Raw genomic sequence first — 23793 nt, 5'->3', positions numbered from 1 at the left:
ATGATTTTGAGTTTTGTTCCACATTGTTCTCCCTCTCTATCAAGGATCTCCTACATAGATCCCCTTCCAAGTGGATGACAGTGGTAGCTGGGCACGACTTTGTTCTTCTGGTCTCATAGTTGTATAGCTACAGATCAGATGGTGTACCAGTCGCTAGGACTAATTGCTTCCATGAATTTTGGTTTTCTTCATTCTTCTTTGCTCTGGACGAAGAGAGACCCATCATTGCATCTAGATGGTAGCTTGCTAGCTTTTAAGATCCTAGTCGCTACTCGCCAAAGTAGGAGGTGGAACAATGTTTTGTATAGTATGTTACGCCAATTGAGCTTGATGTCCCTTGCGTTCAGTGTACTTTTTAAATGGACCTATTTGTATTGAAAGTTTCTTCGAGTAGCTACAGAAAGCCTAATTCATAAAACAGCTGCAAGAAGTGGTTTTATTTGGAGCTGAGGCTTAGAGTAACCTCGTGGCAGCACATAGGGGAAGATAAAGGAGCACGAGATCGAATGCTCTTTAGAACTAAAGTCCTCAAAATGGAATCTCATTCACTTTTCCAGGTGACTCACCAGAGATCTCATCCAGGTGGACACTATTGTGAATGAAAATCACACACTCATTGGGTCTCTGAAGTTAGTTTAAACAATGGACTTACGAGGTTTGTGTCATCTGTGCTTTGAAAGATCAGCCTTTTCTTTTTCATGAGGTCATAACAAAATTTCTCTCAATACTTTGAAAAACATTTCAAAGGAGTATACTCTGGTATATTCTGGCTGTTACTCATTTTTTAAAAAACTGGTTACAAGAGAAACAGAATCAGAAAATTGGAACAGAAAAGCTGGTAAACAGGCAGGTTAGTTCTGTGGTCCTAACACAACAGTGCCACTACTCATCTGCCAGTTTGTCATACTCTCGTGGCTTGTGTCTTGCTATGAGACTGGAAGCTATGCCATCAGTATTTCAAATACCAGCAGGGTCACCCATGGTGGACAGGTTTCAGCGGAGCTTCCAGACTAAGACTGACTCGGAAGAAGGAAGAAACCATCCACTTCTCAAAGAATTGACCAGTGGAAACCTCATGAATAGCAGTGACGTACTGTCTGATATATTACTGGAAAACTTTATAAATAACCCTGAAACATTGTCTGATGTAGTGCCGGAAGATGAGACTTCAGGTCTTAAGACACTCAAAATACTACTGGGGAAGGGTTCCCTCCTCAGAGTAGAGTCAGCCTTAATGATGTGGTTGGAGTAAAGCTTTTGGGACCTCCATTGGCTGATGTGACATGACTCAAAATGGGAAGAAACACCTGCAAACATCCATTAATTATCAGAACATGGAATGTACAAAGTATGGATTAAGGAAAATAGGAAGTGGTCAAAAATGAAATGGGTATCTGCATAAAGATTGATATCCTAGGCATTGGTGAGCTGGAATGGACTGGTTTTGGCCATTTTGAAGCAGACAATCATATGATCTACTATGCCAGGGATGACAAATCGAAGAGGAATGGTGTGACATTCTTTGTCACAAAGAATGTTTCAAGGTCTATCCTGAAGTGTGGTGCTGTCGGTGATAGGACAATATCCATAGACCTACAAGGAAGAACAGTTAATATTACTATTATTCCAGCACCTGCTTTCATCCTGTCCTTGGGCAAGGGGCCATTGCTATCTTGGCTGGTCTTGGCAGAGTCCCACCTGGGATGCCATCAGTGTTACTGGAGGGGGTCCTGTGAAACCCAAATGGGTTCTTGTCTTCTGGTGAGAAAGAATTGCTCACAGAGACAGAGGTGGTTTATAGAGAGGAAGCCTTTAATGAAACACTGCACAAAACTGTACAGTGGGACAGCAACTAGGTGTATAGCACACCAGCTGGACTGCCCACATTTCCCAGCCGGCTTGTAGCAATTGTATGGGACAGAACGAGAAAACTATACAACTGGCAAGTCACTGGGGTGGGATCCTTAGCTTTTGATGTTCTGGTCTTCCAGATTGATCTAGGCATCTGCTTAACTATAGATCAAAAGGAGCTCCCTCACAGAGTCTCCTGTGTTGACACCTTAGGACCTGCAACAAAAGGTCTGGCAATGACAAACTTTTCTAATCATAATTTTTTCCAGTTTTCTGGTTTCTCTCAGTAGGGGTAAAAAGAATATGACTGGCAACTTCCATTCCTTACATTTGTCCCTGCTTCGCTATCAGTAGGAGTAAGGTGATTTACAAGGAAATGTGGCCTGGCAGCTTCCAATACATGAACTTTCCCTACTTTAATATAGTCTACCTTGACTCATAAACCTAAACCAAAACCAAACTCACTGCCATGGAGTCAATTCTGATTCATAGCAACCCCCTACTGGGTTTCCAAGGCTGTAAATCTTTAAAGAAGCAGACTGCCTCATCTTTCTTCCATGGGGTAGCTGGTAGGTCCAAACCACTGACCTTTTGATTAGCAGCCTAATGTTTTAACCACTGTACCACCAGAGTTCCTTAACTTGACTAATGGAGGTTCTGCAATATGAAAGGATTTGTTTAACTTGCTGAATGAGTTCTCATAGCTGGCAATGGAAATTGCTATGGTTAATAGAAATTGCTCAATGCTAGCCCCCTTCAAGTGGTGCCCAGGGCATGTGCCACATCTGCCATATCTTAGATACACCTCTGCTTCAGGCCTGACCTGACCCTGAGTCAGTTTTAAGGGAAGGACTCACTTAGACCCCATCCTGCCCTTTTTAGGGCTCCCAATCAACATTGCCTTTCCTCAGTTTGGAGTGTAGTACATGCCCCAGGCATGGAAGTGACCGTGCTCAACATACTCTGGGTTGAGTGCTTCTTGAAAGGCAAACCCTCCACCCTAATACGGCACCAAGACAGAAAGGGTGCCAAGTACAAAGTAGAAATCAAGACTTGTCAGTGGAAGTTTTAGTCCAAGGGACTAATGGACTATGTAAGCCTCAGCCTATATGGCCATGAGACCAGAAGAATTAGAGAATTAGATGGTGCCCAGCTACCTCTGTTAACCATTCTGGAAGGGATTAGTGCAGGAGATCATAGAGTGGGCAAACAATATGGTACAAAACTGAAAATCATAAAAAAGATGAGGTTTGCTGCTCTGATAGAGCCTGGTGGGACCCCTGAGACTATGGCCCCTTGTTACACTTCAGGCCTGGAACTGAACTCATTCCCATGGCTTCCAGCCAAACAATAGACAGGCATATAGGGTGAATAGTTACATAGGTAGGAGCTCTTGTGGTGTAGTGCCTAAGGCATTTGACTGCTAACCAGAAGGGTGGTGGTTCAAACCCACCAGCACTCCTTGGAAAGAAGACTGGGCAATCTACTTCTGTAGAGATATCACTTCAGAAACCCAAGGAGGGGTTGTTATGAGTCAGAATTGACTCAACATCAGTGAATTTGTTTGTTTTAGTTACATAGGTAGATACACTCCTTAGAAATGATCAATCATGGGAGAACAGAAAGGCAGTATTTGTATAGGGAGATAGCTCAGGGGGCCAGAATGCATAGGAAAAAAGGACACAGGAAAGAGGTAACTACAAGGAGGAAGTGGGAAATTATAGTCAGTGTCATGAAACAAAATGTGTATGAACTGCTTTATGGAAAATGAATTTTCTCTGTAAACTTTCACCCAAATCACAATCAAAAAGCAAAAAACAAAAAAAGACTTGTCTGTGAAAGTTTTAGAGGTAGCCTTCATGCAATGAAGCACCCTAGGCACATGGGCAGGCATGTGCTGCACGTAGTTAATGAGTAACGGATGTCTGGTGGTGAAGAAGTCAAGTCCTGATGTGAATGCTTTTCAGAGAGAGGTTCCATAGGCTCTTCCACAAGGACGTGGAGGCACCAAATCTGTCATCTAAGCCTTGAAGTTTCCCAGGATGCGGAGATAAAGGGAACAACAGGAAGAGCAGCCGAGGTTTCAGAGAGCTCAGTACTTGCAGGCACTGATAGTGTGAGGAGGTTAGAGCCAGAATCCAGTCGTCCCTTAGCCCTGTCTTTGCACTGGATGGGGACTCAAAGCTCAGGAGGGGATGTGGCTTCCACAAGGCAAGTAGCTCAGAGACAGAGGCAGGGCTGGGATCAGGGTTTCGAGATTGAGAATCTGTGCTCTTTTCCCTGATCTGGGAGGAGAGTGTTGGGGGCAGAAGTGCCAGAAAGGTGGGAGCTCACAATAACATCAATGACTGGGGGCGGGGAATGAAGGGACCTGAGTGGCTGCAGCTGTGACCTGTCCTCATAATTAGTAGCAGGAGTTGGAGGTTGGTGCCACTCCGGTACAACCCTTTTGGCCAAGGGATGGGTTGCCCCCACCCACCAGGACAGCCACAACTTCTCCAGACACAGGGTGTCACCGCCCTTGAAGGAGGGCAGTGGGTCGAGGACTTGAGCACAGTGAGGTGGGGCCGCAAGCTGATGAAAGTTGGGAAATGCCACCACTCTCCCTGATCCCTACCCCTGACTCTCACTCTGCAGAGTCCCTCCAAGTGCCTGCTGACTAAGAGGGAGGAACAGGAAGGCAGTCTTGACCCTCATTCCACTCCAGGTTGTTTGATATATAGCAAATAATATAGAACATCCAGTTAACTTTGAATTTCAGATGAACAACCAATAGACACTCTTTCAGTATGCATGAACCCCAGTTGGAGCATGGAACTGGAGGTGCTAGTGTGCTCCTCACAGGTGTGTGAGCATGAAGTCCACAGGTACAGGATGACCCAGAACAGCAGCCTCAGGAAGACGTTCATTGATGCCAATCTAGGCAGGAGGACAGGGTGGGTTAATTAGGAAATCCTGGCATGAGAAGGGCCAGAGGCCACACCGGTCCAGGGTCTGCTCCTCTCTGTGTAGTCAGTTACTGCCCCAGGATCAGTCTATGCGGGCCACAGGCCTTTTCTCCAGTGACTCTTCTACCTGGCTTTTCTATGTCCCTGGATCCTAAACTTGTTCTTTATTTGGTGGGCCTGAGTCACCCTAACCAGGCTTAGCCTGGGCCAAGCCAGTTGCAGTCCTGAGGAGGTCACGAGTGGCATCACTGTGGTCTTGCCCCCATCCCATGGGACACTGGGCATAGACTTCAGCTCCCTGCTGAATTAGCAGCATCAGAGAACCATTGTCCCATTCCATTTCCAGGCTCAGGGCTCTGAGCTGAGATGTGCCCTTGGCCCTTCCTTCTGTAGGAAGGAGGTGAGATGCTTAGGGGTTGAACCATCACTGCCACTACAACAATCTTTTACTGAGGGCTTACTATGTGCGAGGTACTACGCTCAGCATTTTATACACACTGTATTAGTTTCCTACTGCTACTTTAACAAGTTACCACCAACTTAGTGGCTTAAAGCAACACAAATTTATTATTGTACAGTTCTGGTGATCAGAATTTTGAAATCCGTTTCAATGGGCTAAAACCAGTGTTCCTTTTGGGGATGCTAGTAGCGAATCCCCCAAATCTGTCTTGGAAGAAGTAAAGCCAGAATGCTCCTTAGAAGTGAGGATGTTGAGACCTTGTCTCATGTACTTTGGACATGTTCTCAGGAGTGACCAGTCCCTGGAGAAGGACATTAGGCTTTGTAAGGAGAGGGTCAGCAAAAAAGAGAAGACCCTCAATGAGATAGATTGACACAGTAGCAACAAGAATGGGTTCAAATATGGCAGTGATTTTGGGAATGGGGCCGGACTGGGCAGCGTTTTGTTCTGTTGTACAGAGAGTTGCTGTGAGTCAAAACTGACAAGATGACACCTAACAACAGGGAAGAATCCAGTTACTTGCTGTGTTAGGGTGGGTTTTCCAGAGAAGCAAAACCAGAAAAGCTTTTATATATAGAGAGAAAAATTTATCTTAGGAAAATAGCTCACTGTTAGCTGGCAAGTGCAAAGTTCTCATCAAACATCAAACTGAAGGCTTTTCCTGACTCACACAGTTGCAGGGGTTGACAAGCTCAAGGCTGGCAAGCAGTATACTGACTGTTGACTTTGGCAAATCCAAGATCACCAGGCCAAATTGTGTTCACTCATGGACAGTTGTAGGCAGCACAACAGGATCCAGATGCACAGAAGTTTCCCTGATTTTCCCAGGATGTCCATAAATGTATTGGAAGCAGGCAACACAGTTAGGGAAACTCCCTTTCAATGGATTGTCTGCTCAAAGCATATACATCAGATCTCATCATGGGAATAGCCACATCACAGATGCTTAAACTACTCTGAATTGTGGCCCAGCCAAGTTGATACACAACCTAGACTATCACACTTGTCTTTTCCAGATCCTAGAGGCCATTGCATTCCTTAGCTCATGGCCTCTTTCTCCATCTTGGAAGCCAACAGCACAGCATCTTCTCTTCTCTCTGACCTCTGCTTCTATTCTTCTATTTTCTCTTAATGATTCTGCTCTTTTTGTCTGCCTCTTATAGGGACCCTCCTGATTCCATGAAGTCCACCCAGATAATCCAGGATAATACACCATCTCAAGATCCTTAGCCACATTTGCAAAGTCCCTTTTATTATGTAAAGTAACATAGGCATAAGTTCCAGAGGTTAGGATAATGGACAATTTCAGGAGGCTGTTGTTCAGCCTGCCACGTATACCATCTAATGTAATCCTTGTACAGTAGTGCTATGACATAGGTGGTATGATTAGCCCTAATTAATAGAAGTGGAAAGTGTATAACAATATTGAGTGTAGGCACTAAGTATTAAGTTCCATGTCTTCCCTAAAATCTTTTCCCACAATCTCCTCCAATGAGATGTAGCCATCCCTTCTTGATGGGGCAAGTAGAGGCTCTGTCTGAGTGTTTAGCACTTAATTGTTTCCCCTAGAATTGCTCTGTTTTCTCAGGGAGATCACAAGAGCCTTGGGGGCAGGGACCAACTCTCACACACATTCCTAATTGTTTGGTACTTTTTACACTGCCAAGGGATTTTACAGACATCATTTTCTCACTCTTAATCCTTGCAAAGATGGAGAGCTCCACTATGCCCATTTTGCAAAAGAGAATAGTGAAGTTCAGGATAGATAACAGAGTCAGTGCTTGAACAGTGCTGGTTGATTGACTCTGTCTTGCTCCCAACCCTTCCCTTCATTATGCCCAGTAAGAGGAACTCTACACTCTTAGCAGTTTCCAGTGCTCCACTCAGCTCTTCACCTGATTGGATTCTATTGCTTACCTTTATTTCCACCAAATCTTTGGATATCCCTCCTGTGGTATGCATGTGCACACATATAGAGAGAGACTGCCTCAGCCCCCAGAACCTCTTTACAAAGCTCTTACCCCTCTCTCATCTTCATCTGCAAATGCTCATCTTAGCTGCACTTAACATCCTTACCCTGCAGCTACAGCTACCAGACTCATACACACCCTCCACAGCACAGCTCCCTGCACCTTCACAGGTGACAATGAGTTAATCTAATTTTTCTTTTAGTAGAAACCCTTTGCAGTTGCCCTGGCAATGATTAAGAGCTTCAGGTCTGGAATCAGAGTTCCTAGGTTGTAATCCAGGCTTTGCCACTTGTCAGTTATGTGACCTTAAGAAGGGTGGTTAATTTCTCTGAGTTCAGTTTCTTCATCTGAAAAATGAGAGTAGTAGCATCTTTCTTCAGTTAATACTGGCAACTGCTGTTATTTAGACAAGAGTTGCTTAGGAGTCCAAGCTTCTTCTTGCTGCCCTTTATCTCATCTCTGTCATAATTCATTTCCTTTCCTGTACAGCCCTATACACCCACCCTGCTTCTTGTTAACACAACTTCTCTGGAAGAGTGCTGACATCAGTCATGCACAAATTAGAGAGGTTTAAGCAGCTGTGTCTCTTCTCAGAGCCACTCTTTTTTTTTTTTTTTTTCTGAGCCCTATTTCTGATCACAGGTAGGAGCTCCACCTGTACTTCCATCTGCTAATGGGAATTAAGTCATGAGTGATCATATGGAGGAGGAAATGAGGGGCATACTCTTGTCCCACTAAATAGATAACCATCCTTCTAGCTATCACTTCTTTTTCCATTATGTGTCTGACTTGGTGGGGGAGAGGAGGTGTTGGCAACTGGAGGACCTGCGATAGAAGGCATTCCTGGATGACTTCATCTCGGGGGCCTTGCCTCTCAAAATTCCAACCGAATCAGCTCTACCCTTTAAGGGATGGAAGAAAGGTCAGCATTCCAGAAGTTCCTTGTCATATCCAGGCATTTAATCAGGTGACATTGGGGGACAGCTTCCCAGTGCTGTAAGGCTCATGGGGGGGGGCAGGAGCGGAAGAGTGGGTGGGGGTCTTAGAGAGCTCTTGTCCCTGCCCCACGCAGGTCTTTCTTCTCGGGGAAACCCCATTGATGAGAACCAGTCTTCTTAAACCTAGCACCACGGACAGCGGTCACCTCTTGGGGAGTCGGGTAGCCCGGCTGGGCGTCAGGAACTCGGGCGGGGTGCTGAGTTACAGGCAAGGAGGAGATGTGGTGGGAGTTGTCTGGCGCTGTTCTCGCTGAGTCACCGTGCGCCTTGCGCTCGCTTCGAACTTCGGGACGCTGGAATACTCCGTACCCTCTCCAGGAATGCTTGGGGGTGGAGAGCAGAGGGGACCGTGCCATGCCAAGGCCCCCGGATTTTTGAAGGAAAGAAGAAGCGGGAGACAAGAGACCTGTTGGTGTTCTCCGCGTGCTCCCACTCTGGCCAGGCCCATTGCTATACTAGGCCTCCTCTCCCCAGCCTCCACCCCCAGGAGGTATTCGTAGCAGAGGCGAAGGGGTACTTGCCCGGGGCTTCAGTTCAGCGTGTCGAAATGTGGCTGATAAAGTAGCTGATAAAGCAGAGATAACCTCGGAGGGCAGGACCTGCCCAGATCCCAACCAGGGGATAAAAGGCTGTGGTTGCCGGAGAAGCTAGAAGCTAGCCCGTGGACCTCGAGGAGGCGGGATTGGAAGGCAGGCCCAGAGCAGCAGCAGCAGCAGCAACACATTTCCTCCCTCCACGACATGGATCCTCAGACAGCTCTGACCAGGACGCTCCTGCTTCTCCTGTTCCTGCACCTGTCGCCTCCGGGAGGTCGATCCCACCCTTTGGGTGCCTCTGATCTGGTCTCGGAACTGCCTACACAGGTGAGCTCTGGGAGACTGTGAAGATGCGGCCAGCAGGGAGAGCCCGCTCAGCAGCGAAGAACAACAGGTCCACAACTCCCGTCCCAAGGAGTCCCCACCTTCCCACAGGAATTAGCGATAAGGGTATCAGCAAGTCAGGAGACTGGGTGTCAAGACCCCCTACTCAAGGCAGCCGGTTCTATTGGGCTGCCCCAAGGGCGTGCGGCTGCAAAGAGCATTCCCCACACTCAGGTTCTTCACCCCTCACAGGACAAGGTGTCCAAGATGCTCACAGAGCCAGTGGAACTGGAGATCCCCCAGCAGGACCAAGGACCTGTGGAAACCTTGGAGGCCCCTGAGGGTGTCCTCCAGCTTCCTGCAATCCAGGTCAGGCCGCCGACACCACGCCCCAGGAGGAGACCCTATTCTAGCTGCTTTGGGCGGAAGATCAACCGCATCAACTCACACAGTGGCCTGGGCTGTAATGGTGAGTTCCACCCTGGCATTACATGCCTGCCCCGTTCCTATGTGGTCCAGCATTTTAGTTACTTCTGGGTTTGTTTTTTTTGGCCACACTCTTCGTGAAAAGGGGACCTGGACACATCACTTCCTCTTGCTGGCACCTCAGGGCCTAGGAGTACCTTTCTGGAGATATTACTGTGGGAACTGCTCATCACCATGCCCCATGAGCTCCACTGACCTCTCCCCACCTCTCCTACCAAAAGGAGCAGAATCACCTTACAGTGGACTCCAATAATTGTTTGGCAGCCCCTACCTGGAGCAGGAGGGGTGCCAGGCATCCTTGCTCCTGGTTTCCCCAGGACTGCTACTACACCCAGTTTATGAATGAGCAAACAGGCCCACCCAGAGAGATCCACTGTTCTGAGGCTTCAAACATCAAGATCAGCTGAGAACTCAGGGTGGTGGTGGCAGAGGTGGGACATAGTAAAGGGACGCTCGAATTCTGCCTCCATCTTCTATCCTAAAGACATAATCCCTCTCTCTGTTCTCCCCACAGTGATGAAGAGGCAGTAAGAGGAAGGACTGGCTGTGGGCATCTGCATCTGATCCCCCATCTGATCCCCTTTGAAGTGATTCCTATTTATTCCAATTATTTATTTATTTATTTGGTTATTTTAAAAAGATGATTTCTTACTTTTGAGCACACAATTTCCATGGGCAAATACATTCAACAGGGTAGCATTATCTTTTGAAATGGATTTGTCTCTGTGCCTTAAAAATAATCATTTCCATACTGGGTAGAGTGGGAGAACAATGTGGAACAAAATTCAAAATCATAAAGTGAAAACCAGGTTCGCTGGTCTGGTAGAGCCTGGTGAGAGCCCTGAGACTATGGGTCCTAGCCACCCTTCAGGTTTGGAACTGAACTCACTTCTGTGGCTTTCAGCCAAACAATAGACAGGCATATGGGGTGAACATTTACATCAGGTATATAGACTCCTTGCAGCGATCAATCACGGAAGAATAGAAAGGGAGTGCTTACACAAGGAGAGACCTGGTGGGGGGGCAGGGGCAGGAGTGCAGGGGAGGGAAGGACACAGGGAAGAGGTAACTACAGGGAGGAAGTGGGAAGAGAGCCGTTACACTGTGGGAAATTGCAGTCAATGTCAAGAGACAAAATGTGTATGAACTGCTGTATGGAAAATGAAATTTCTCTGTAAATTTTTCACCCAAATCACAATAAAAATTAAAAAAAAAATCATTTCCATAAAACAAAACCAGACTCTGTATTTTCTTCATATACATTTTGTTTGACATTGACTACAACTCCACACAATGTAACAGCTCTCTTCCCACTTCCTCCCCATAATTGCCTCTTCTCCCTGTCCTTCTATCCTGTTCACTCCCACCCCACCCCAGCTGTCTCCCTGTGCAAACACTGCCCTTCTGTTCTCCCATGATTGATCACTCCAAGGAGTGTATCTATCTGATGCAAATGTTCACCTCTATATGCCTGTCTATTGCCAAACCCTGTATTTTCTTGACGGTCCCAACAGACATCTTAATGGTGTGTGGGGGGCCACTGGCCTCAAAAGCTGGTTAAGTGGATGTGTGTGTATATGTCTTTAAGGGTTTTTCATGCTCTAAAATGTCTATAAACACCTCAAGCACCTGAGACACTGCAGAAACTGCTTTTCAAACAGGGCAAGTTCTTCCTGGGAAAGGTACGGGCGTGACAGATCTGCATGACAGATTCACTGGGCATGAGGGTCTGTCTATGAGCCTGCTCCACTATTGTGCCCTCTGCCTGGAATTCCTCCATTAGAGGCACTCTGTGGTGACTGTTGTTTCAGAAGGTCTAAGCTGAAATGCCAGAGATTGGGGACAATGTGTGTGAGTGTGTGTCTGTGTGTGTACGCACACACACGCACACACACACACATACAACACATGGCCTCATTTTGGGGTGATCCCTCCATCCTGCCCCAAACCTCAGCTTCAAGCCTTTGATTCCTGATGTCATCCTGGAAAAGAACCTTTAGAACCCTGAGTTTAATAGTATTTTCATTCCCCAAGTCCATGAGGTTAAAGTGCCTAATAAGAGGCTTGGCTTCTCAGGGTATCCCTTCTCTGGGGTCCACATCCTCTCTTCTTCTCCACCCTAAACAGAGAACTCCTCATTCTAAAGGAGAAAAGATAGACTATCACCAAAATCCTACTGTGCTGTATTAATCAGCAGGGAGTCCTGGGGGGGGGGGCGAGTGCTGACCACTGGCCCTCTCTTCTAGGGGTCCCCTTCCCCAGGCATCCTGCATTCGTGCTGCTGCCCCCCCAGTGCCCTCATGCTTTCAGGCCCCTGAACTGTTCCCTTTCCCCAGAATGCTTCTTAGGATCCCAACTCAGCAGAGGGGAAAATCACCACGAGGCCACCCCATTTTCTAGATGAGAAAACTGAGATTCAGAAAAATAAATCACCCCGCTGAGGGCACGCTGCCACTGACTGTCAGTGCTAGGATCTGAACTTCCTTCACACTCCTTGGTCTTGAATATGTTGCACCCATTTTCTCATTTTTCTCATTTGATCCTTCTTTGAGTAAGAGGGAACCAGGATGGTGGGTCTTTGTGTTATTTTTCATTTCGGTGCAGTATATACCAAAGGTTATGGATATTTAACAAGGTCAAATTAAGATTTTTCTAAAATGAGGTTTTAGGAGCAGTTTATTCTCCAACAAAATTGTGAATCATCTTTGCCTGATGTTTCTGGCCCAGGGAGGGCCAAGAGTAATTAGAATGGTTAGCATTTATAAAGGCCTCATTATGAGCCAGGCACAATTTTGAGTATTTTACTCATTTCAACTCCTATGTTCCCCATAACTCTCTGAATAAGAACTCTTTATCAACTCCATTTTATAGATGGGAAAACTGAGGCACAGGCAAGTTACAGAAACTGCTTATGCTTACACAGTTAGTAGGTGGCAGAACTGGGATTCAAGCCCATTCAGCCTGGCCCCTACACCCAGGCCCCTAACCACCACTCTACCTGGCTTCTCCCAAATCAGTGAATTAGGCTTTCAGATGGAATAGAAGGTCCTCCCTCTAACAGTTGTTGTTGTTACTAGGTGCCTTCCAGTCAGCTCTGACTCATAGCAACCCTATGCACAACAGAACAAAACACTGCCTGATCGTGCACCATCCTCACAATCCTTGCTATACCTGAGCCCATCATTGTAGTCACCATATCAATCCATCTTGTTGAGGACCTTCCCCTTTTTCGCTAATCCTCTGCATTACCAAGCATGACTTCCTTCTCCAGGGAATGGTCCATTCTGACAACATGATCAAAATAGGTGAAACAAAGTCTGGCCGTTCTGGCTTCCAAGGAGTATTCTGGCTACCCTTCTTCCAGGACAGATTTGTTTGTTCTTCTGGTCTTCCTTATTCATTGTCCAGCTTTCATGTGTGTATGAGGCTATTGCAATACCCTGGCTTGGGTTAGGCGCACATTAGTCTTCAAAGACATATATTTGCTCTTTGGCACTTTAAAATGGTCTTTTGCAGTGAATTTGCCCAGTGCAATGTGATGTCCGATTTCTTGGCTGCTGCTTCCATGGGTGTTGCTTGTGGATCCAAGTAATATGAAATCTTTGACAACTGCAATTTTTTCTCCATTTATTGTGATGTGCTTATTGGTCTAGTTGTGAGAATTTTCATTTTCTTTATGTTGAGGTGTAATCCATACTGCAGACTGTAGTCTTTAATCTTCATCAGTAAGTGCTTCAAGTCATCTCCACTTTCAGCAAGCAAAGTTGTGTCGTCTGCATATTGCAAGTTGTTAATGAATCTTCCTCCAATCCTAATGCCACATTCTTAATATAATCCATCTTCTTGGATAATTTGCTTAGCATACAATTTGAATAAGCATGGTGAAGGGATACAACCCTGATGCACAGCCTTCCTGATTTTAAACCACGCAGTATCCCCTTGTTCTGTTTGAATGACAGCCTCCTGGTCTATATACAGGTTCCTCATGAGCACCGTTAAGTGCTATGGAATTCACATTCTTTACAATGTTATCCATAAGTTTTTGTAGTTGGAAAATACGGCTTGGTGATAGAGATCTCATGGTAGAATTTTGCAAGACCAACAATTTATTCATTGCAAAAACTCCCCCTAATAGCATCACTTGGGAGCTCTGGTGGCGTAATGCCTAAGGCACTTGACTGCCAACCAGAAGACTGGTGGTTCAAACCTACCAGCTACTCCTCAGAAGGAAAGTTGGGTAATCTACTTCCGTAGTGATACTGCCTTGGAAACCCAAGGAGCGGTTTCTATGAGTCGGGTCCGACTCGATGGCACATAACAATAACAACAAAAGCATCACTTAAAACCCCAAGTTTAATAGTATTTTCAACATTCGGGTCCACTGCCTGATGGCAGCCCTTCCCCTTTGCTTGGGTGATGGAGGCAGACACCCTTCCCAGAGCATTCATTCACTCCCCAAATCCAGCCTGTGCTGCAGAATTCTTCTAGAATGAGTCTAGCTCCCTGAGCAAGCGTCCAAGGAAGATGACTCCAAAGTGACCTGTGAAGGAACCAAATCTGGTTGCTGGAGGTTGGATAGTGAGTGGCCCGATGGACCCAATGGAGTGACATCTAATTGAACTCCCCACATGGTTGGTGGTATTAACTGCTGTTAAGTTGGCTCCAACTCATGGCGATTCCATGTACAACAGAACAAGACATTGTCTGCTCCTATACCATCTATACAATAGTTGCTATGCTTGAGTTCATTGTTGCAGCCAGTGTGTATTTTAATGCCTTCCAACCTAGGGGCCTCAGCTTCCAGCACTATATTTGCCAATATTCTGTTGTGACCTATTGGGTTTTACTGGCTAACTTTTGGGAGTAGATGACCAGGACTTTCTTCCTAATATACTTTCTTCTAGAAGCACCACTGAAACCTGTTTACCCTCAGTGACCCTGCTAGTATTTGAAATACCAGTGGTACAGCTTCCAGCACCATAGCTACATGCAAGCCACCACAGTATGACAAACTGACAGAAGAGTGATAGTTTGCATATGGGTGTTCCGAAAAATCAGCTCTCCTTACCTGTGACCCCTTCAAACATGCTCCATGTAGCTGTAACCATGGCCTTAACTTCCATAACTTCTTTGTTACCAACCACATCCCCCATCAAACTATCTTCCCAGGTGCATGTCACTTTGATCTTCCCAGAAAGACGTGCTGATGAAAACAGACCTGAGGAGGTTTTCTGTAGCCTGGTCTCAGAGCTGGAAGGGATCTCTCTTTTCCACAAACAAAACGAAACCAAACCTACTGCCATTGAGTCAATTCCAACTCATAGCGACCCCCATTGGGTTCCCAAGGCTGTAAATCATTACAGAAGCAGACTGTCTCATCTTTCTTCCACAGAGCAGCTAATGGGTTTGAACCGCCAACCTTCTGGTTAGCAGCCAAATGCCTTACCTACTATGCCACCAGAGCTCTTTTTCTCCCCACAAAGTCGTGTCTAAACAAATTGTGAAGTCAGCTGCTTGTTTCTTCGAGTGGTAGTTCTCACTCTCTATCCCTTCTCTCTCTAGGACTTTTCATCCACTGTCTTAGCTTCAATCATCAGTTCAACTCCACTAAGTGACCCATGTCTTCCATGATGGTGAGGAGCCAGACCCACATAGCTACTTGGATATGCATTTCTAAAAGCAAACTCTATCTGCTCTTGAAAACTTGTTCCCATTCAAATGACCCTACCTCTCCTGTCTCCACACTGTGATGCTGGACAATAGCCTATTCTTATTGGACCATAGCCTATTCTTATTGCCTGCCCTACTTCCAACTGCACTTTTCTTTTATTTATTTATATTGTGATTTGGGTGAAGATTTACAGAGAAAATTCACTTTCCATACAGCAGCTCACACACACTTTGTCTCATGACATTGACCACAATTTACCACAATGCAACAGCTTCCCTCTCACTTCCTCCTGATAATTACCTCTTCCCTGTGTCCATCCCTCTATGCCCTCCTGCCCCCTGAGCTGTCTACCGGTGCATAAGCAGCCCTTCTTTCTCCCATGATTGTTCTCTCCAAGGAGTGTATCTACCTCAGGTAAATGTTCAACTCATATGCCTGTCTTTCATTTGGCTGGAAGCCACAGGTGTGGGTTCAATTCCAGACCTGACAAGCAGCTAGGGGCCATAGTCTCAGTGGTTCCACCAGGCTCTGTCGGATCAGCAAACCTAGTCCCTCCCCCTTTTTTTTGTCCAAATGATTTTGAGTTTTGTCCATATTTTTCTCCTTCTCTATCCAGGATCTCCTACATAGATCCCCTTCCAAGTGGTTGACATTGGTAGCCGGCACCATCTAGTTCTTCTGGTCTCATAGTCGTATAGGCTGCAGATTGATGGTGTACCAGTCGCTAGGACAGATTGTATCCATGAATTTTTGGTTTTCTTCATTCTTCTTTGCTCTGGATGAGGAGACACCCATCATTGCATCTAGATGACAGCTTGCAAGCTTTTAAGATCCCAGTCGCTACTTGCCAAAGTAGGAGATGGAACAATGTTTTGCATAGTATGTTATGCCAACTGAGCTTGATGTCCCCTGTGACTATGGTCCTGAGCCCAGAGATTCAACTACTCAGTCTCTCTGGGTAGCTGGCTGTGATCAAGCAGTGACTACCACCTTGCCTCTTGTCAGCTCTACTATATACCTGGGAATTCAGATCATACACCTAAACATATAGGACCATTGTCTGCCAACCCTATACATGTTCTTGGGTACACTCCCTGCTTCATAGACATACCTACTAGTTCAGCCTGTCCACCCATCTGTCCACCCATCTATCCACCCATATACCCATGGTTTGCCTTCACTGACAACGCAGTACTGTATGTGCAAAAGGGTTCATCTTTGTTGTCTGTACCTCCCATATACCTCTCTATGTCTTTCTCTTCCTCAATGCCACCATATTGATCACTCACATTTGGTACATTGCCCTTCTCTTCACCCAAATCAATACTTATCTCTATCTATCTAACAGTGTTCCCTCCCTCCGCTCCCACCCCTGGTAACCAACAAAGAAAATTTCCTTCCATAGATAAACCTTTCCTTGACTTTTACAATAATGGACTAATACAATGTTTGTCCTTTTGTGATTGACTTATTTTACTCAGCATAATGTCCTCCAAGTTCATCCACATTACGTTTTGCAGATTCTACATTATTCTTTAGCATTGCATAGTATTCCATTGTGTGTATGTACCATAGTTTGGTTATCCATTCCTCAGCTGATGGACACCTAGGTTGTTTCCATCTTTTGGCTATTGTGAATAATGCTGCAATGAACATGGGTGTGCATATGTGTGTTCTTGTCATGGCTCTCACTTCTTTAGGATATATACCTAGTAATGGAATGGCTGGGTCAAATGGTATTTCTAATTCCAACTTTTGAAGGAATCGTCATACTGCTTTCCACAGTGGTTGTGCCATTTTACAGTCCCACCAGCAGTGTATGAGAGTCCCAATCTCTCCACAACCTCGCCAGCATTTGTTATTTTCTGTCTTGTTGAACTTTGCTACTAGTGCTGGAGCAAGATGGTATCTCATTGTTGTTTTGATTTGCCTCTCTCTAAAAGCTAATGATTGTGAGCATTTCTACATGTGTTTGTTGGCCGCTTGATATCCTCCTTGGTGAAATGTCTATTCATGTCTTCTGCCCATTTTTTAGTTGGATTGTTTGTCTTTTTGTTATTGAGGTGTTGGAGCTTTGTATAAATTCTAGAGATAAGTCCTTTGTCAGATATGTCATTACCAAATATTTTTTCTCCCAATATGTAGGTTCTCTTTTGACTCTTTTGGAGAAGACTTTGGAAGCACATAAAAATTTAATTTTTAGACGGTCCCAATCATCTGGTTTCTCTTCTGCTGTTTGTGCATTTTGAGTTATGCTTGCCAGTCTACTTATGCCATATATTAGGGCTCCTAAATTTGCCCCTCCAACTGCATGTTTCTGCCTAAGAGTTTTTGATAGTATCTTGAAATGCCATCCTTCCCCAGTCCCTCTGCCAGGGCAAGCAGGAAGCTGACATCCACCAGAAGCAATGCTTGACCAACATCTGGGAGGAGTTGGTGTTTAAAGATTCCAGCTCCTGCCTGGTGAGATGCCTGAGATTATGGTCCCTAGTCACCCTTCAGGTCTGGAATTGAACTCACTCCTGTGGCTTCCAGCATATAGGGTGGACATTTACACCAGGTAGATACACTCCTTAGAACGATCAATCATGGGAGAACAGAAAAGCAGTATTTGCATAGGGAGATAGCTCAGGGGGCAGGAATGCACAGGAAAGAGGGACACAGGGAAGAGATACTTACAGGGAGGAGGTAGGAAGAGAGCTGTTACATTGTGGGGATTGCAGTCACGAAACAAAATGTGTATGAAGTGCTGTATGGAGAATGAATTTGTTCTGTAAACTTTCACCCAAATCACACACAAACAAAAACATCCTAACCCCCTCAGGTGGCATGTGTTTTACTCAAGTTCCCAGAATTCCTGGGAGAGATTGCACTCCAATTGCCCACAGTGGTTACTGACTTTCTTCTTTCCCTGTGTCACTTCTCCACTTTCCTGCCCAGGTTTCCTGGAATTGTCTCCAAAATAAATGATTTATGCTTGAATAATTGTTTGCCTCAGGTTCTGCAGAGCTCAAACTATAACACTCCCAAATGATTAAACCATCTCCCAGTGCCCCACCTCGATGACTTCAGTTCTTGGAATCTTTCTTGATGCCATTTTTTGGGTGGACCCACCCAAACAGCCCCACCTCCACTCCCTCCTTCTGTAGTACCTTCTCTCTCTGATTCAGCCTCTCATCACTCATGCTGATATGGGCACACCACTTTCTGCTTCCTAGCTGGCCTCTTCATCCAGACTCCTCTGATCCTGTTCTTCCAGCATCAAGGGAGAGAACAAGACCTTCCTTATTCACCCAGAGGGGACTTTCCCTCCTGTTGGGTCCCCCAGAGAGGGCAAAGTGCAGTAGTGCGTCTCCACCTGGGTAGGGGATGGAGGAGAGGCATTGAAGGCAAACTTGGTTAGTCACTCAGAAAACATGTTCTAAGAACATGTTCTGGGTTCTGCGTTAGGTGCTGGGTGCCATGTTGTCCCAAAGCTGATTTGTGCTTGGCCCCATACCTGCTCAGTCTGTCTGTAACTCTGACTCCCAGCAAATGCAGCCTTAACAACAGATATAGGGTTCCTGTGGCTTTAGAGCCTTGGTAGCTGCTGCTACCCTCCTCCCCTGGCACTACTACTACCATATGTCCCCACAAGCAACTCCAACTGACAAAGAGAGATAGGACCTGGGGACCAGAACTTGGGTTCTTGGTGGCTGTTGGGTGGAGATCTCAGTTCTTTGCCACGCAGGCCTTGCCACAAGACAGCTCACAACATGGCAACTGACTCCCTTAGATGCAGTGAGCAAATGCATAAGAAAGAGAGGGAGAGAGAGAGAAAGAGGAGAGGAAGAGAACAGTGATGGAAGTAGTCATGGTCTCTTTGTCACCTAAACTCAGAAGTGCTATCCCATCACTCTTGTTCCACTCTATTCACAACTAAATGAAACAATGCCTAGTCCAGAGCCATGCCCATGATCAGTGTGGGTCAGACCATTGTGATCCATAGGGTTTTCCCTGGCTGATCTTCCTAGATTGTCAGGCCCTTCTTCCCAGTCTGTTTTGGTCTGGAAGCTCTGCTGAAACCTGCTCAGTCTCATAGCAACACCCAAACCTCCACTGAGGGACAGGTGGTGGTTACACAGGAGGTACCTTGGCCAAGATCAAACCTGGGTCTCCCACCAGGCAGGTAAGAATTCTACCACAGAACTACCAATGCTACCTTCTCTTGGATTGGAGCCCCTATAAAGTTTTGTAAGTGACTACTTCCCGTGGGAAGGTGGGCGGTGAAGCAGGCTGGATCCCTGCTCTCTTGCTGCTCACTATTCAGCTGAAGAAAGAGCTTTCTCTATTTTCTTGTTTGGTTCTGGGCCCTCTCCCCAAATTCCAGTGACCTCCATATTGTATGGAAGAAAAAGAATATCACTTTCAAAATCAGAAACAAACCTCCCTAAGTATACTACAGCATCCTATCGATTTCTCCCAACTAGGGCTTCTGCTTTAGACCATCTGGGTCCAACAGAATCGTGCTGTGACTGAGATGGGTTATTTATGCCACTTCTGTATGTGTGCTGTCGCTGAGTCCCCATGGCTCCCCACAGCAGCCCCCACGTGCCCATGGAAGGCTGTGAGACCAAACTCTGGCCTAGAAGCTGGAGAAGCCCGAAGTCTGGGTTCTCCCACCCATCTGCCACGCTCATTGTCTCAGATGACTAAGACTACTTCTTTCCCATGATAAGGAAATAAATAAAGGCTTTTGATTTTTCAGCTAGTGGGAGAGGTGGGGGTGGAGGGTGGATCTGATTTTCTGTGTCTTTTGCTTTTTTTCTCTCTCCCTCCTACAGATTGGCTTCCAAATACCTCTTCCTCCACCCCTCCATGCACACCCCGAAGTTGAGCAGGGCACGGAAGTGAAGAGAAACATTACGTCATGCCATTTTCCACTTCAGGCTAAAATCAAAGCTTTAATGGGGATGATCTGTGCATTCAAGGACTTTTGTTCTCACTGGGCCCTGAAGTGGTGGTGCTGGTTCCATAAAAGCTCTCAGGGCAATAAACCGGAATGTCTTTTCTCTTGGAAAAATCAAAACATACACACACAAACACAAACACACAAATCTGTCTGATAGAAGAAACTCAACAAATGACACTTATGTCCCACTCCAGTTTCACTCTGGAAGCAGAAAAGTGACTGCAATGAAAGGTGGTGAGTAAATTCCAAAATTCTCTCTCTGGAACCTTAGATGAGACTTCTGCTTCACTTTGGGCCACCTACAAGCTTCTGCAGACTTCAGAAGTGGCTTAGGATAGAGCAGCTACATGGCCCTCAGAGGCAAAGTCGTCGTGGAGAGGCCACCTGCCATGATGCCATCCTGGGATCCTTCTCCCATCAAAGGCCTGTCTCAAAGGTCATCTCCAGGAGACAGGCTGTATGATGCACACAGCATCAGTTCCCCCAAGTGTGGCTGTGTGCTGGATCCTCTCTGCTATTAATAACTCTGCCAGTGAGCAATTATGCTGTGAGCACATTTCAGAGACTCGTCAGGATACAGTGGTTCTTGGCCCCCAGAGCTCCTACTCAGAACTGCACCCATGTCAAATTCCAAGCTGAGTTTGGATGAATCAGATAAGTTACTCAACCCCCCAAGCTTGCTGAAGAGAATCTCTTTTTCCTTCAGTCTTAGGATAAAACCACCCTGCACACCTATGGAGACCTCTGGCTACCAACTGCCCTGATGTCCTACCTTTTCATGGCATAACAGACTTCCCACCTAGTCAATTACAGAGTAGAGTGCAGCTGAGAAGGGATTTGGTCAGGACAGAGCTAGTGATCAACTTCTGAAAATTAGCCAACGGATCACAACAGAATATTTTCCAATATCAGGCTTGAAGATGAGCCTCTAGGTTGGAAAGCACTCAAATTATAGTGACTGCAACAATGGACTCAAATGTATTAACATTCATGACCAAGTAATGTTTCTTTCTGTGTGCATGGGGTCACCATGAGTTGGGGCCGACCGGATAACAGCTAACAACAACATGTGTTGCACTGAATGGTAGACTAATGTTGAGTCCAACACTTTCTTAGTTATCTAGTGCTGCTGTAACAGAAATAGCTCAAGTGGATGGCTTTAACCAACAGAAAGTTATTCTCTCTCAGTTTAGGAGGATAGAAGTCCAAATTCAAGGTGCTGGCTTAGGGGAAAGCTTTCTCTCTCTGCTGGCTCTGGGGGAATGTTCTTATCTCCTTTAACATCTATGGGCCTGGCGTTCCTTGGAGATCTACATATGTCTTGGCATCAGTCTTTTCCTGGGTCTAGGAGGTTCTCAGCACAGAGATTCCAGGTCCAAAGGATGCACTTTGCTCTTGATTCTTCTTTCTTAGTGGTAGTAGGTTCCTCTGATCTCCACTCACTTGTCACTCTTTTATATCTCAAAAGAAATTGACTCAAGATACAACTTAACCCTGTAGATTGTATCCTACCTAATTAACGACTGCCTCAATTCCTGTCTCATTAACATCATAGAGGTTAGGATTTACAACACGTAGCATAATTAAATCAGATCGCAAAGTGGAGAATAAATTACATAATACTGAGCCACATACAATTCAATCCATAACAGGCACTTAGCAATGGGGCCTCTCACTGAATGTCGACAATCTCACTGCTTATTACTCCTCTTTGGGAGGCAGGAAAATTGAGGCCGTAAGTAGTTCAGTCACTTGCCTGGCCTTGGAGAAGGATATGGGGGGGCATGAAGGGAAACTGTATATCACGTTCACCTCCCACCTCGCTGCTTCAGCCATCAAAACCTTCCTGGGAAGGGTGGGAGGCCATTCCACCGTCAAACTCAGCAAGTCTGAGCTTCTATAAGCAGTGAGGCAAAAGAAATAAAACACCAACATCCTCTGCTCCTGTCTCTTTTAACACTTTGGATGGGGTTGGGGGGTGGGTGGGGAGGAGGTGGAGTTTTGGAGAGGAATGACTGGTTCTCCAATCTCTCCTTGTTGTTTATATTTGGGAGCTGAACCCTTGGGACATTCATCACATTTGGTTCCTGGCTGATTTAATACTCTGAAAAATAACTCCCTTTCCACCTGACTGTTGTGAATGACTATCAGGAGTGGGGGTGGGCTTGTCTCAAACGGAGGTCAGAGGGCCATGCCACGTCTGCTGATGAGTCAGGTGTGAAGCCAGCCTGAGCATCTGGACTAATTTGTCCCGAGCTGCGGGCTGTCTGCCATTTCCTCCTCTCCCGCCCTTATTTGGAGCCCCTGCCAGCTGAACCACAGACCAACTGGGGGAGCTGGGCGCCAGCCAACCACCAGCCTCTGCTTCCCTGCATGAGTCCGGTTGCTGAGGAGAAAGAATCCTGAGGCATCACTGTGAGATAACCAAAGACTCTTTTTTGCTCTTCTCACACCTTTGAAGTGGGAGCCTCTTGAGGCCAATCAGCAAGAATGTGGCTCTTGTGGCCGAGGGTCTGGGACTGTGTGTGTGGGGGGTGTTGCTGGGGCTGCTTAAGGCAGAGGGGTCATGGCGAGCTCCGCTGGGCTGATAACTTTAAAAGGGCATCTTCGGCGGGCTCCTCACTCAGCTGCTTTATCACTGCAAGTGACAGAATGGGGAGTGTCCCACCCCTCTTGCGCTCTTGGAGAGCTGGGGGGGCTATAAAAAGAGGAGGCACAGGGCAGCTGGGAGCCAGAGACAGACAAAGGCCACTCAAGGGAACCCAGAGAGGAGGGAGAAGACACAGCAAGCATTAGAGCACCTCTTGGCTGACACCAGCATGAGTTCCTTCTCCACCATCACCGTGGGCTTCCTCTTCTTCCTGGCGTTTCAGCTCCCAGGTCAAACCAGAGCAAACCCTGTGTACACCTCCATGTCCAATGCAGACCTGATGGATTTCAAGGTAGGGCCAAGAAAAGGGGCTCTGGCTGGGACCAGGGGGCTTTCTGATACTGTGCCCATTCCTGTTGGTTTTCTCCAATTCCATGAGACCTCTCCCTTTCCCTGTATTTTCCTTTTGTAAAGAATTTGCTGGATCGTTTGGAGGACAAGATGCCTTTAGAAGATGAGATTGTGCCTCCACAAGTACTAAGCGAACAGAATGATGAGGCTGGGGTGGCTCTTAGCCCCCTCCCGGAGGTGCTTCCCTGGACCAGGGAGGTCAGCCCAGCCCAGCGAGATGGGGGTACCCTTGGGAGGGGCCCTTGGGATTCCTCTGAAAGAGCCTCTCTCCTGAAAAACAAGCTGAGAGCACTGCTCACTGCCCCTCGGAGCCTGCGGAGGTCCAGCTGCTTTGGGGGCAGGATCGACAGGATTGGAGCCCAAAGTGGCCTTGGGTGCAACAGCTTCCGGGTAAGAGGAATGGGGTAGAAATGGGGTGGGAAGGAAAGAAATTTCGGTTTGGTTGAAGTTGAAAACTTGTCAAAGAATGTGACCAAGGGATACTTCCAGCAGGAAATGGACAAGCATAAAGGCTTGTTGCCCTTGAAATTTCTGCCCTTACTTGGAGGTTGGCCCATCAGGACAGTGCCATCATCCTCAGCTACTGCCCCTACCCAT

General features: G+C 46.4%; 1 protein-coding gene across 1 annotated transcript; it reads left to right on the top strand.

Annotated features, from left to right (window-relative positions):
* Positions 1–8967: 8967 nt before the first annotated feature.
* Positions 8968–23604, top strand: LOC103198495 (natriuretic peptides A-like). Its single transcript, XM_007942667.2, has 5 exons — positions 8968–9090; positions 9340–9556; positions 10088–10100; positions 23014–23137; positions 23260–23604. The coding sequence occupies exons 1-5, from the start codon at positions 8968–8970 to the stop codon at positions 23602–23604; spliced, it is 822 nt and encodes a 273-aa protein (XP_007940858.2).
* Positions 23605–23793: the final 189 nt, after the last annotated feature.

Source organism: Orycteropus afer, unplaced genomic scaffold, assembly GCF_000298275.1.
Source record: "Orycteropus afer afer isolate SDZICR_OR568_19922 unplaced genomic scaffold, OryAfe1.0 scaffold00094, whole genome shotgun sequence".
Lineage (NCBI taxonomy): Eukaryota > Metazoa > Chordata > Mammalia > Tubulidentata > Orycteropodidae > Orycteropus > Orycteropus afer.
The sequence above is the reverse complement of the archived record's forward strand: the minus strand, read 5'-3'. Positions and strand labels throughout refer to the sequence as shown.